The following is a 12,580-nucleotide window of genomic DNA, read 5'->3' as shown; positions in this document are numbered from 1 at the left end:
TATAACCAACCAGGGCCCAGTATGCAATTATGGGACGGGACATTGCCGAAAGAAATCTAACACTGAGAGGGACGAGACTAATATCCACACAGTGATATTAGTTATGCTACGCAAGGCTAGTACCAGGCAGCTCCCAGGAGGAAATATGTCTAATCGAAGAAAATGGGATGAAAGGTGTTGCTTAAAACTGCTTACAGAACTAGAGCATGCAATGTTCAGGCAACCTATTCAAAGCTTAAACGTTTTCCCACTTATTCAGTCAACACCATTTGAATACACAATTAGGCTAGAGTCTTTTTAGTGCTTTCTTTTGCATATTGCTGTACACAATTTCTCTGCAGCTTTGACATTTAGTTCGAGATGTTGGACAGGCCTGCCTCTAACAGACTAACAGATTCTTAGTCTGAAGTGGACCACATGGTTAAATTGTTCAGTAACACAAAAAACATTATCAACAGAAAGGCAACCCCACACTGAAGCCAGAAACTATTGTCAACATTAAATTGTGACAAAGCACGATGCAGTGAGCCAATCTCTAGCCAGCCAAGCTTACACACATTTCTAACCGCTCATCTGTTCACCTTGTTGTCACGGTTACCGTTCCATAACAACAGTCGCCTGGGCAGCAAAGTAGCTCTTGAGGAGTCACGTGACTGTTTGGGGGAAAAGAAAAAAAAAAGTAGGACCAAGCTTGTCCAATACTACATAGCTGTGAACCGTGCATTGTAGAGCTCCTACGTATATACATTTCTCAGGCGTATTTTCTGTATTGGTGCTGCAGTTGTAACCACTGTAGTGATAATGATAATGAATTTTATTTATATAGCACCTTTCCAAACAAAGTTACAAAGTGCTTTACATAGAGGCAGCAAATAACAATAATAATAACTAGAAATGCACTCTGCCGAGGTGCCAACTTGCGCGTTGCGCGAATTAACAATTTAAAAACCTGATAACGGCAGAAGCCACTATTAAAAGGCCTTAACATACAAATAGGTTCTTAGAAGTGATTTAAAAGAGGACATTGATTTTGCTAGCCTCAGCTCCACGGGTAGGGCATTCCACAGCTTGGACTGCGAATGCCCGATCGCCCGTGTAACGAGGCGAGACGGGTGGCCTTTCAGGAGGGCCTTGCCCGAGGATCTAAGGCAGCGCCCTGCCCCTGGTTCAACGGAGGGCAGCAAGGCTTTGATATAACTGGGAGCCAATCCCTGCCTGGCTTTAAAAGTAATCAGTAAAATCTTAAAATCTATTCTGGTAACCAGTGGAGTGCAGCTAGGATGAGTGCAATATGATCGCTTTTCTTTGTGTTGGTTAGTAGTCTGGCTGCTGACACGACAGTGGTTCCAGCAGCATCATGTCCAATCCAATTAATTTTATGACTTTTGTGGCTTTTTATGACTATTGTAGATTGTTAAAGACAGTACTGCTGCCCTCATGCCTATAAACAACTACCGTAGCGGTACAGTACTGGTCGAGCAAGGCACTAACTAAGAGCAGTTCACACTCACAGCTGATGCATTATCACACCTCCGCACCACTGAAAATCCTATATTATAACATTACATAAGAGAAACACATTACAGGCTCAAAGCATTATCAGAGCATAATAGATATGGATTTCAAAAGGGAAAAGAGGGAACAGCGATGTAAGATTAATGAAGAACACGGCCTTGACTTTGTACCTTGTTCCTAGTTGAGCTGCCATCCCACAGTGCCCTATTAGTGATGAGCATGTTTCATCTCCTTGTTTATTCATGACTTCCGAAGCGTCGTCCAGGAGGGACTTTTCAGCCTGCAATCTCTGAGCTGCTGTGGAGGGCACATACCCTACATGATGATGACGACGATCATTTTCGGGCTTTAATATTAGATGTGACCTTATCTTATCTGGTTCTCTGTTTGAGATGAGCTCTGATGAACCATACCAGAGTTTATGGCATGCATTGAATCCATCAATTCATAATTAATGTGCAGTCGATTGACAGTGAATATATATAAATAGGAATCTACAATCAATCAATGGTAAAACATTTACAGCAGTTAGCCTAACCACTGCAGGCCTCAAATTATGATATTGAGTCAATTCAGTCAAGGTCGATGAATTGAGCACCAAAGGACCCCAATGGATTTAATCATTTTAGCAGACCCTGTATTGAACCGTTAGTACTTTCCTGTACTTTTTTCTGCAAACTGCCAATAAAGTATTAAATCAATCAACCATGGTGATGATTCGAATGATATCAGTTATATAAATGATAAATTATCACTTGGGAATTCATCATTGGCCCTCGGGTTTGGCGACGTGCAGCATGTGCGAGGTTGGATACCAAGGGTTAGCCTTATTTATTCACAAAGAAAACAAGAAAAGCCATCGGCTCTGGCTGATAAACCTGCTTTCGGTTGGATAAGCTTGACAATGACGAATGCCTGGATGATAATAGTTCTGATTAAAAGCACATAAAAAAAACTACACCTAAGGATGCACCTCTGATTTATAAATCCCAAACAAAAGCAATAACATGGTGTCAGAGCCAAAACAACACTGCAACACTTTCCTCAGTAATTGCTGTAATTCCTCCAACACTGCAGTGGTACATCTTTACCACACGTATAATGACGTGGTCAGTGCGTGTTAAAGAGGAACCATATATCATCACTGTTACCAAGGGCCAAATATTGTCACAGTATCGAATCGTGAGTTGCCTTCATATCCTCCCACCCGTGTGCAACATGTGACATCACAGGATGTAGCACATTGACATCACAGGGAGCCGGCTGAGGAGCCATCAGCTGTGCAATCAGCACTGGTCGGCCACTGGAGGACTGGGATCGATTATAGACTACCTCGATGAGGAAATGATGAAGGCTCCGTTTACATTATAAGGATGTAACACACCCCCCCACACACACGATTGCAGTGAGATGTAGATTTATGGACCTCCAGAGGCATATGAAGGCAGAGAGACGGATATAGGGACAGAGACACACTGCTCATTTCACTTCTTCATGTTAACTGTCTCCACATGTCTGCATATGGGTTATGTCATGTCTGTGAGGTCCCGTCTTTGTGTATGCATGCGTGCGTGCGTGCGTCAACATATAAATGTTCCATACAATGCTCAAGAACTAACTGCTTTATTATAGGGATATTTCATCCAATAAACAGCTTTTACGTTGTTTGATTTAGTATTTAGATTATTTATATTTATTTTACCTGTCTTGCCTCCTTCCTATATTACAAACCCATTGTCACTTGGTCCTGGCATGGTTTGGTAACTGACATTGTCCTTCTAATACGTGGGGGGAGGGGGGGCTCTGTGGCCAGCCATTTTCCACTCACTGTTGATCATACATACACACCATACACACATAAACAGAGAGGGCCACGCTGTGTCACATGACAATTAGCTATAAAATGCATTATGTTCCCGTCTTTGACTCTGACGCAGATGCACGCACGTGCACACGCACAGTCTCACACTCACACACACACACACACACACACACACACACACACACACACACACACACACACACACACACACACACACACACACACACACACACACACACACACACACACACACACACCTTGTTCTACCCTCTCATTTCTCATTTGAGCCACTATGCCCACTACCCAGGCTTAACCTGAACCTTCAGCACTAACTAAAAGAAAACTCCCCTTGAGGAGAGGCAAACAGCGTATACTGTAATCTAGTATGAATATTGTAGGCTACAAAACGTGTATGCACTGCACACACAGACAAACAGATATACAGTATGTGTGTGTGTGTGTGTGTGTGTGTGTGTGTGTGTGTGTGTGTGTGTGGGGCACGAGTACACACACACACACACACACACACACACACACACACACACACACACACACACACGGTGTAATCATTAACTGTGGTTATTTGAGGGATAGGAAATAGCTGGTGGGGAAAGATACTGTAGTGTATACTACTAGACTGAAAGGTAGAATTAAACAATATTACATGAGAGGGTGTGGTTTAACGTGATTATTGCCACGACAGTGATGCGGTCAGGAACGAGACGTAGTCGAGTTCCGCATGTAATCAAACATGTAATCAAACTTTTCCTTCGATCATGAGCAACTCTCTGTATCGGCCCAACCCATTTGCACCTGTCAAGACTTTCCACCATTATGCATATTCTTCAAAACAGACTTTTTGTTACTACTCCTACAGATCGCAAAACTAATGCAAATCGGTGTCACTGTTTGTAGCCGAAACATGATTCTTTCCACCAAATTAGGGACCAAATGGTCTCGTGAGTCATGTGACAGGGTTTTGGTACTCCATGCCGTTTGCCTGTAATTTCCTTCAAAGATGTTTGGCTGGGGCCTTTTCCTAAAGAAGAAATTCATAAATCATTAACTAACGGAAGGGCCTCTATCCACAAGTTTCCAAGTGTCCCATGAGGCCTTGCCTGAATTATGGCATCACTTCCTCTTGTTAGTCATTCAATTGATTTGAGTGATCCCCGTCAGTCAATAATAATGTATGAACACAAAATGACAAAAATAGTCTAATTAGTCTTCCTGCTTACCCTCCAGGCAGCTGATTCAAACTAATGATCCTGAGACTTGCTTGACTTTAGGCTACTCTTAGCAGTAGCCTAAATCCACATACTTCATTCACATTCAGGTACACTCCTGAGAAATACTCCACTGAGCGGTGTGGAAACAGCTGAGAATGAAAAATAACCTGTAGCATCCTCTGGCTCGCTGCCACAGCAAACGCAGCTATAAATCCAATCAACCAAAGTAACCACCCATGTCACCTAAACCTGGTGGGGGAAGAGCGACAGACTCAGAGAGAGAGAGCAAGCAAGTGAGACTGGGACAGGACAGGACAGGAGCAGGGATCAGATCAAAGTTTCAAGTCATGACTCATTTATTTCGGTCATTCAGCGTTGTCAGAAATATAAATAGCCCCCTCTATTTATATTCTATAACACTGAATGAAATCAAAGACAAAACAAACAAAAACAGAAAAGGATAAACTTAACTGTCAACCGGTGAGCAAAAGTGATGGATGACCACTATCTTGGATTTGAACAGAGAGGAAAATACTGATGTCAAAACAACTCCATTCGGAGCCCATTTGATGGCCGGTAGGGTAAGACTTCCCGGTCCCATGTGCTGCTCAGATCTCATCTTCCCTTCACTGTCTAACGGAATTACAATTACAAATGAGAGTGTCCTCCCATTGTCCTTTATAAATAAATACATTTCATTCACAGCTGTACCCTGCAGAGGCACAAAGTACTGTCAATTGTGTTTAAATGTGGTCTTTCTTGTGATTAATGTGTTGCGATGTTAACCATCTATGTATTTTTCACGTATGCTATAATAATTCATGTATACAGCTGAAAGAAAACAGGTCTTTCTGATTTGCCATGTGTTGGAACACTGCAAGGGGGTAAAAATGCTTTAGAAATAGTTTCTTCATTCGTCTCTCACATTCTTCATTCGTCTCTCACATTCTTCATTCGTCTCTCACATTCTTCATTCGTCTCTCACACACACACACACACACACACACACACACACACACACACACACACACACACACACACACACACACACACACACACACACACACACACACACACACACACACACACACACACACACACACACACACACACACACACAGAGAATTTTAGCAACAAAAAGAAAAGGGTACTTTAGTGATCTCTGTGGGGAAATTGTTTCTCTACACTGCATTACCCATCCTATCAGGTGTAATATGCAGCACCAGGGGGATCAGGGGGTGCACAAAGAAAGTGTCTTGCTCAGGGACACCTCTACATGAAGTGTGGATGAGCCGTGATTGAACCAGGACACTTCCAATTGCTAGACTGCCATTCTACCTCCTGAGCCCTTGAAGATAAAGTTCTTTAAACATATTCCTCTTCTGGATTCACATCCATCACATATTCCTTGGCAAAAAGGGAAGGCAGGGTTAGGGTACAGAGATTATAAATCTGTCTGTGGATCTGTGTGCGTCTGGGAAGCCAGAGCTAATCTAGCACGTTACTTGCCAGAACGCCAAGGAAGTCACTCCACCCTAAATTCTTGTAATTGGTCTCATGGTGGCAGTGAGCATATGGTTCAAAGATTGTAACCATATGTTATTGAAATGACGCAGCTACCTTGGATCTACCTCAAATCGACGGATCCTGATGTCTGAAAACCATGACTTACACAACCCTGTGTAAGTCTCTATTGGCAAAGATATGTGCTCCGTGGAGCACCCCTTTTTAGCTTCCATTACACTCTCTGTAAAGCTGGCAGCATATACGTGACATCATCATCAAACCTGGAAGTTATGCAGGAATGCCTACAGAGTGGCAAAAAACTACTTTCTGGACTTGACAACCCATGCATCCAAACAGAAAAGTCCTATCTGATTGCATTAAACAACATTAAACAATGTTAAACTCACTTTGCATGTTGCTTTGCCACTCGATTTGCCATGCACATTAAGCATGCGCATACCCTCTATTCCAAACAACGTCAAACTTGCCAGTAATAATTCTCTAAAGAGGAAAATGTTTTGGCTGCAGCTCCACTCTATGGTCCTTATTCACAACGACGTTTACGCTCATAAGGTGACGTTACGCGAACGGTGCGTGAGCGGACAGGCATTTACAAGGATTCCTTCATGGCCATCTCCGTGAACGTGACGTTGGTTGGTCGGAAACTCCACACATAGCCAAAACAGATGAATCCCTAAAAAATAATAAAAAAGGCAAAACTCTGGTCCGGGAATATGTCCACATTGTTCCATTTGCTTTCCAAATCCGATGTAGAACCGGTGGGGTTGAAAATGTAGGCCTGCAGGCCCACCTCAATTAAACTCACTGGATTATAATGACATCAGACAAGAGGATCCCAGGCAGGCCTATAATTATTATATAATATAATTATTCACTCATGAATGTAATGTTCTTTATCGCAAACCGACAGTGTCTTGAGGGCCCTCTCTCTCTTTATCGCAAACCGACAGTGTCTTGAGGGCTCTCTCTCTCTCTCTCTCTTTGATCAATGCAGCTCTGATAAAAATATCGGATATACTTTTTACCTCTGCAAAGGTGTGAGTGAGCACCCGCATTGGTCCCGAACCTAAATAAATAAATGGCCAAGCTGCATTTTATAATTATATTGCTGCAGCGGAGCACCCGTTCACCGTTCAAGCTTGGAAATCTTTTAATTTCCTTTGGTGTCCATTGATGGATTGATGTCAGTTTGTAGGCTACAGTGGTAGGTCTACGAGTATACAATGGTGCAAAAACGATATAACATAAAAGCCCTAACGGGGCTTGTTAGAGTATGCGGGCTATATTCATATACAGCACAGCGGCTGTGATTTCTTTCCAGCAATAATTTTTATTGTAATTTGTGAAGCCGCTAGGCTAGTCACTCCATTTCGTTTGAGCTGCAAAGCCTTTTTTCTTTTTTTTGACAAGATGGATCTCAGCCAACATTTATTCAAAACTGTCCGCGGTACGTTGCCAGCAGATTGCAGAAAAAGTAAATTACAGGTGCACCTTTATTGTCTGACCAATCACACAAGATGTTTCACTCGTGTCTCTATTGTAATCTAATGTCTAATGTTCAGCTAATTTGAAAATCTGGAGGTGCAAGAAATGCCAAAATGAAGGCAAAGCAATGAGTTTGTTAATTTGCTCCCCAATGACATTATTTTATTCGTATTGATCTGGAAAAAATATTTTCCGCTCAAGGCGCTGCAACCTTGATTCACTCTGGCTCAGCAGATCTGCTAAATGCCTAAAAGGCTAAAGTTTAATTATCTGCCAGGGAAACATTGTCCTCGAGCTTTTACAGTGTTAGCTCTGTGGTGAAGAGGAAATTGCTTAGCGGAGGACAGGACACTGAGGACAGCACTAGCAGTGAAACAGGTCAGCTGCTTTGGGCCACGGCTGTGACATTTAAGCACCATTATGTTTTTAAATTGACACTGAAACAATTATCTGATAGTAGCCCTGGGAGACAATGGACAATAAATGTATAAACTCTTAACATTAAAATAATACATAATTACTAGTTCCATCAATTTATTGACAACTAACTTTTAACGATGTAATTAATTTCAAGGACAGAAGCTGGTGCAATAATTACCTTCCAGGCACAGCTGTGTCAGGAATGCATGTCAGGCTGTACTTTAAACTTGAACGCTACTATCTATACGTTTTATGTCCATTGAGAAATAATTACAACAATGCCCAAACTATAATAAATATTTTGTGGCGCAATCCTTCAAAGTGAACCATACCACCCATGAACAAAAAAGATTTTTTTAAACAAAATGCCAGATGCTAAAGTCAGTAGCTAACCCAACCTTTTTGGCCGAGAGGAAACCTTCCAAACATTTCAATACCAAATTCTTCCTCTTAGGGCCCACAGACCCCAGGTTGGGGTTAACAGTCTACACCAGGGTCGATTTCTCAGTAGGGAGTAGTGTAGTCTCTTGTAGCCAGACTTTCTGAGGTCGCAGCATACATAGTTTTTGAGTGGTGCAACCACTCTAAGGAACAGCTTTGTCCCTATGTCCCAACCTATGTCCTAACCTATGTGACTATGTCCCTGTGTCCCGATGTTTAGAGTACCTGTTTGTCTTTCCCTACATACAGTACATCCACTCAAGTATTCAATGGAGAGCAACATACACAAGATGCTCATACTTTTGTCTAGCTTGAATTTCACCATATAGGTATAAGTTGAAAGATTTGTATGGTATTATGTTAATGTCAGTCTCACCAGTATGTATGTGTCGATGACATGCATGTGTGTTTGTGTTGTGTACTCACCCGGAAGTCAATGCCCACAGTGGAGATGAAGCTACCAGCCAGAAAGGCTCCGTCTTTGAAACGGACCAGCAGACAGGTCTTCCCAACACCTGAGTCTCCTACCAACATCACCTGGAGAGAGAGAGAGAGATAGACAGACAGACACACAGAGATTATGACAGTGTGTGACAGTTCAATTTCACACAAGGGATTTTTGAGTGGTTCAACCACTCCTATAGACAGCTATGTGTGTCCCTGGCTGGCTGGCTATGTCCCTGGGTCTGAGGCTGAGCACGGAAATAGCATATTTTCACCCAGGGGGCCAGGCCGGTGCGTTCCTGGGGGTCTGGATGTTCCGGGGACCCCTATGCGGTAACTCTGTCATTTCTTGACTGTTTCGGACGCGGGGCGGCTCGCCGGAACCGGGCTGGCACCCTGAAATCACGGTGGCTGGGTCAGGCTAATGTTAAGGTGATACTGAGGGAGAAGGGGAGAGATGGACAGACAGAAGAGAGGAAACGTACTAAAGAGGGCAGAGAGAAATATTTGAGAGAGAGAGAGAGAGAGATGTGGAAGATGGGACACTTTTTTTTTTTTTACCCACTAGACCTGTACGTGCCCGTTGGCCACTGGCCTACTTGAGAACGATGCAACTTGGGAACCTAATAATACCCGTTGTCAACTTGTCATAGCACCCATTTAACTTTCCGTCTGTGTCCCTTTTGTGCCCATACTGTATATGGAGATCTCTGTATCTGTCTGTCTGCATGTGCGGGAGAGTGCATACTGACTGTGAAAAGTGTACTGGTTAAGTAATCAATTGGCAGGTGTGGGGTTGCCATGGCAATCAATTGGCTGAGGCAGAGGCTGGAAATTGCACTGGTGAGGGGATTTAGGCTGTTTAGGCACACTGGCAGAGCCTGACCAGAGACTTTTGTGGTGGTTCTGAAGAACCGTGGGTCCGACCGACTTGATGCCGGGCACTGGACTCCCTGCAGAGTTGTGGAACGCACGTGTCGAATTTAAAGTCGGTGAGGCAAACGGTTCTCGAATTATGTGCATTACAACCATACACACACGCACACACAGAGACTTGGCGCATTTATAGTAGGAAGTGTTATCTCTAGGCTACCATACAGTAGATAGATGGAGGGAGAGAGAGAGAGAGAGAGAGAGAGAGAGAGCCTTGATCTTGGAAGACATGGTCTATTGATTTACAGAATCCTCAAAGTCAAAGGCGATATGAGCTTATTGAGACCTCCGTAACTGTGTGTCTGTGGCACACACACACACACGCACACACACGCACACACAGATGAATGAAAGTAATTTCCAATGACTTCAAAGGGAGAGATAGGCAGAGCGCAAAGACCGTTGAGAGAATATACGAAAAGAGATTGAGATAACAAGCTTCCCCCTGGATGGAAAACAAACAAGAAAGAGGTTAATGGAATAGCACACAGCAGTGTTACACTTTTTTGGTTCTTTCTTTTCCTTGCTCCCTCCACCCTCTGGGTCGTCTTCCTTCCTTCCTTTCTCTCTTCCCGTCTTTCTCCTCTACCTAATCACCTGTTAGCAGAGGTAGGATGCAGTCTGAAGTGTCAACATAGTGAGAACATTAACTAGCATGTACTGTAGCCTTTTAGGAATTTGCGGATGTGGACTATGTTGGCATGGCTGGCCTTGTAACAGCCCTGCTGTCGGCACATAATGTCATACATGCAACTCATAGCTGAGAGCCTCTCTCCTCTCCCCCAGAAAATGACAGGGACATGTTAAGAGGATTTCTTGGGCCCAGGGATGACAGGTGTCTACTAGTCTAGCTTTTTTAGTCATTATTGGGGGGTCCAATGTGGCAGGTTTCACACAGACCATACTAGTGCCATTTAGTTAGTGTGTTGTGTGCATGCAGTAAGTGACCCACACGCATACTGTACAGTCCCACAGGCACATGCACGTATCTCACTCTCTGTTGACACAGCTGCAATGTGGCTATCAGTCACTGTCATATTGCAGTGGTTCTCAACCAGTGGGTCAGGACCCAGAAATGGCTTTAACAGAGTAACGTAATTGTATTATTAAAGGTGGTGTCAACAGTTGTTGGTTAAAAATGTAAGCTCTAGATTGTGATAGTAATCATTGCTATGATTTGTTCAGTAATAGGGGTCTCCCCATCTCTTAATAAAACAAAATAAATGTTCAGGTAGGTCGCCATTTTCACCCACTCAGGATCGAGTACGCATTTATCAGCTTCAATTTTATAGTGTACATTTAAAGCTGATAAACGTGTTCCAGTTCAAGGTTTGTATACTCACTTCTTTGTGCCATCTATGATCCCCCCTCCCCCCCCTCCCCCTCCCCCCCCTCCCCCTCCCCCCTCTCTCTCTCTCTCTCTCTCTCTCTCCCTCCAAAGGAAAGCTCTGGTGGTTAATTTGCTTCAGCTTTCAACTGTCATTGGAAGAGGATATTGAAAAGATATATGTTTTCTCTGGCTCTTAGTCTCCGTTATGCACGGGTTATCTTTCCTGATTGGATAAAAGCCTTAATGAGCCTTGACTTGTACGGTCAACATCCTCTTCCAATGATGTTAAACAGTTGACTGCTGACCAACTGCATGGTACCTTTGGAACAAGGAGAGAGAACACAAATCGAAATCATATATGCAGCAAACAAAGAGTTTATTAATGAGTACACCTGCAGTGCTCCCTGTAAGAAAATGTAAAATGTGTTAAACATTTTCGGTTGTTTTCACAAGGCTCAACAAGCAAGTAACCGCAGTTGCAAGCGCTTTCCTAAACATCTACCGTAGCCGTACGTTGCTACTACTGAATGAAAAGACTGAAGCCAGCCGTTGAAGTTGATTACGTATGTTTACTGTAGGATAGCCTATAATATAGCTACCTTGAAGGCGACATCGTAGAACTCTCCGCTGTTGCTGATGGCCGGTCGGCTCGGGTACACCACAGCACTGGACGCACCGGCTGCAGACACACTTTTACCGCTCTTGTCTCTGCACGGTGACGGGGACGCTTTGGGGCTCCTCGAGTTGCCTTTGCCCTTCATTCCCTTCTTCCTGGACATGATGGCGCTGCTGTGGTCCGGTGTGTTCACTGGTGTCACAAGTTAATTATTCAACGCTAATATTAACGATGACTACGGTGGGAGCAGAGAGTTGTTTTGGGGGTAGTTTGGTAAAACTATACTTTAGTTTTTCCGGTGTTGATTACAGGCTACGCGAAAAACGCTGAATTTACTTCACCAGTTCACCTGTCAGTCAATTATCATGACTTAAATAATGATTCGTAGCCCCCCTGTTTCAAGGTGTAAATTAAAAACGGCTGCCTTGACAACATTAAATGAGCAGCCCAGGTTTCAGCTAGCGGTTTTCGGTGCTCGAGTGACGAACAGTCCCGTAGTTAAACATGTAAACTCTCTCTCTCTCTCTCTTCTCTTGTTGTGGTGTGGAGCATTAGAAGGCATGGCTTCTGGACGGTGCGCTTAAAGGTACAGTACAACAACTGTGTGTGTGTGTGTGTGTGTGTGTGTGTGTGTGTGTGTGTGTGTGTAAAACAATCAATAACACTCCTGACCCATGACATTGTTCTGGTAAATCATGACCAGAGAAGCGCTGATCCTTGAGATGTTGTTCATTTTGTTAGACACGCTAGTATCATCCCTAGTGGCAGATTGATTGATTGGTTACTACAATAGGCCCAGCCAGGCAGCCAGAGACACA

The 12,580-nt window shown here is 43.5% G+C and overlaps 1 protein-coding gene across 2 annotated transcripts in view; it reads right to left on the bottom strand.

Annotated features, from left to right (window-relative positions):
• The window catches only part of rab26 (RAB26, member RAS oncogene family), a 62,365-nt gene extending 50,116 nt beyond the window's left edge, over positions 1–12,249 (bottom strand). For both annotated transcript variants that reach the window (XM_080789850.1, XM_080789851.1), the window contains exons 1-2: positions 11,746–12,249; positions 8,866–8,976 (exon numbers count right to left, since the gene is read on the bottom strand). In XM_080789850.1, coding sequence (XP_080645976.1) covers positions 8,866–8,976; positions 11,746–11,925 — 291 coding nt within the window. In that variant the 5' untranslated portion in view covers positions 11,926–12,249. The remainder of the gene's footprint in view (positions 1–8,865; positions 8,977–11,745) is intronic.
• Between the last annotated feature and the right edge of the window lie 331 nt (positions 12,250–12,580).

The sequence above is a fragment of the Protomyctophum bolini genome (assembly GCF_963924005.1).
Source record: "Protomyctophum bolini genome assembly, chromosome: 18".
NCBI classification, from domain to species: domain Eukaryota; kingdom Metazoa; phylum Chordata; class Actinopteri; order Myctophiformes; family Myctophidae; genus Protomyctophum; species Protomyctophum bolini.
Note: the sequence above shows the minus strand (reverse complement) of the source record. Positions and strands in the feature narration are given on the sequence as shown.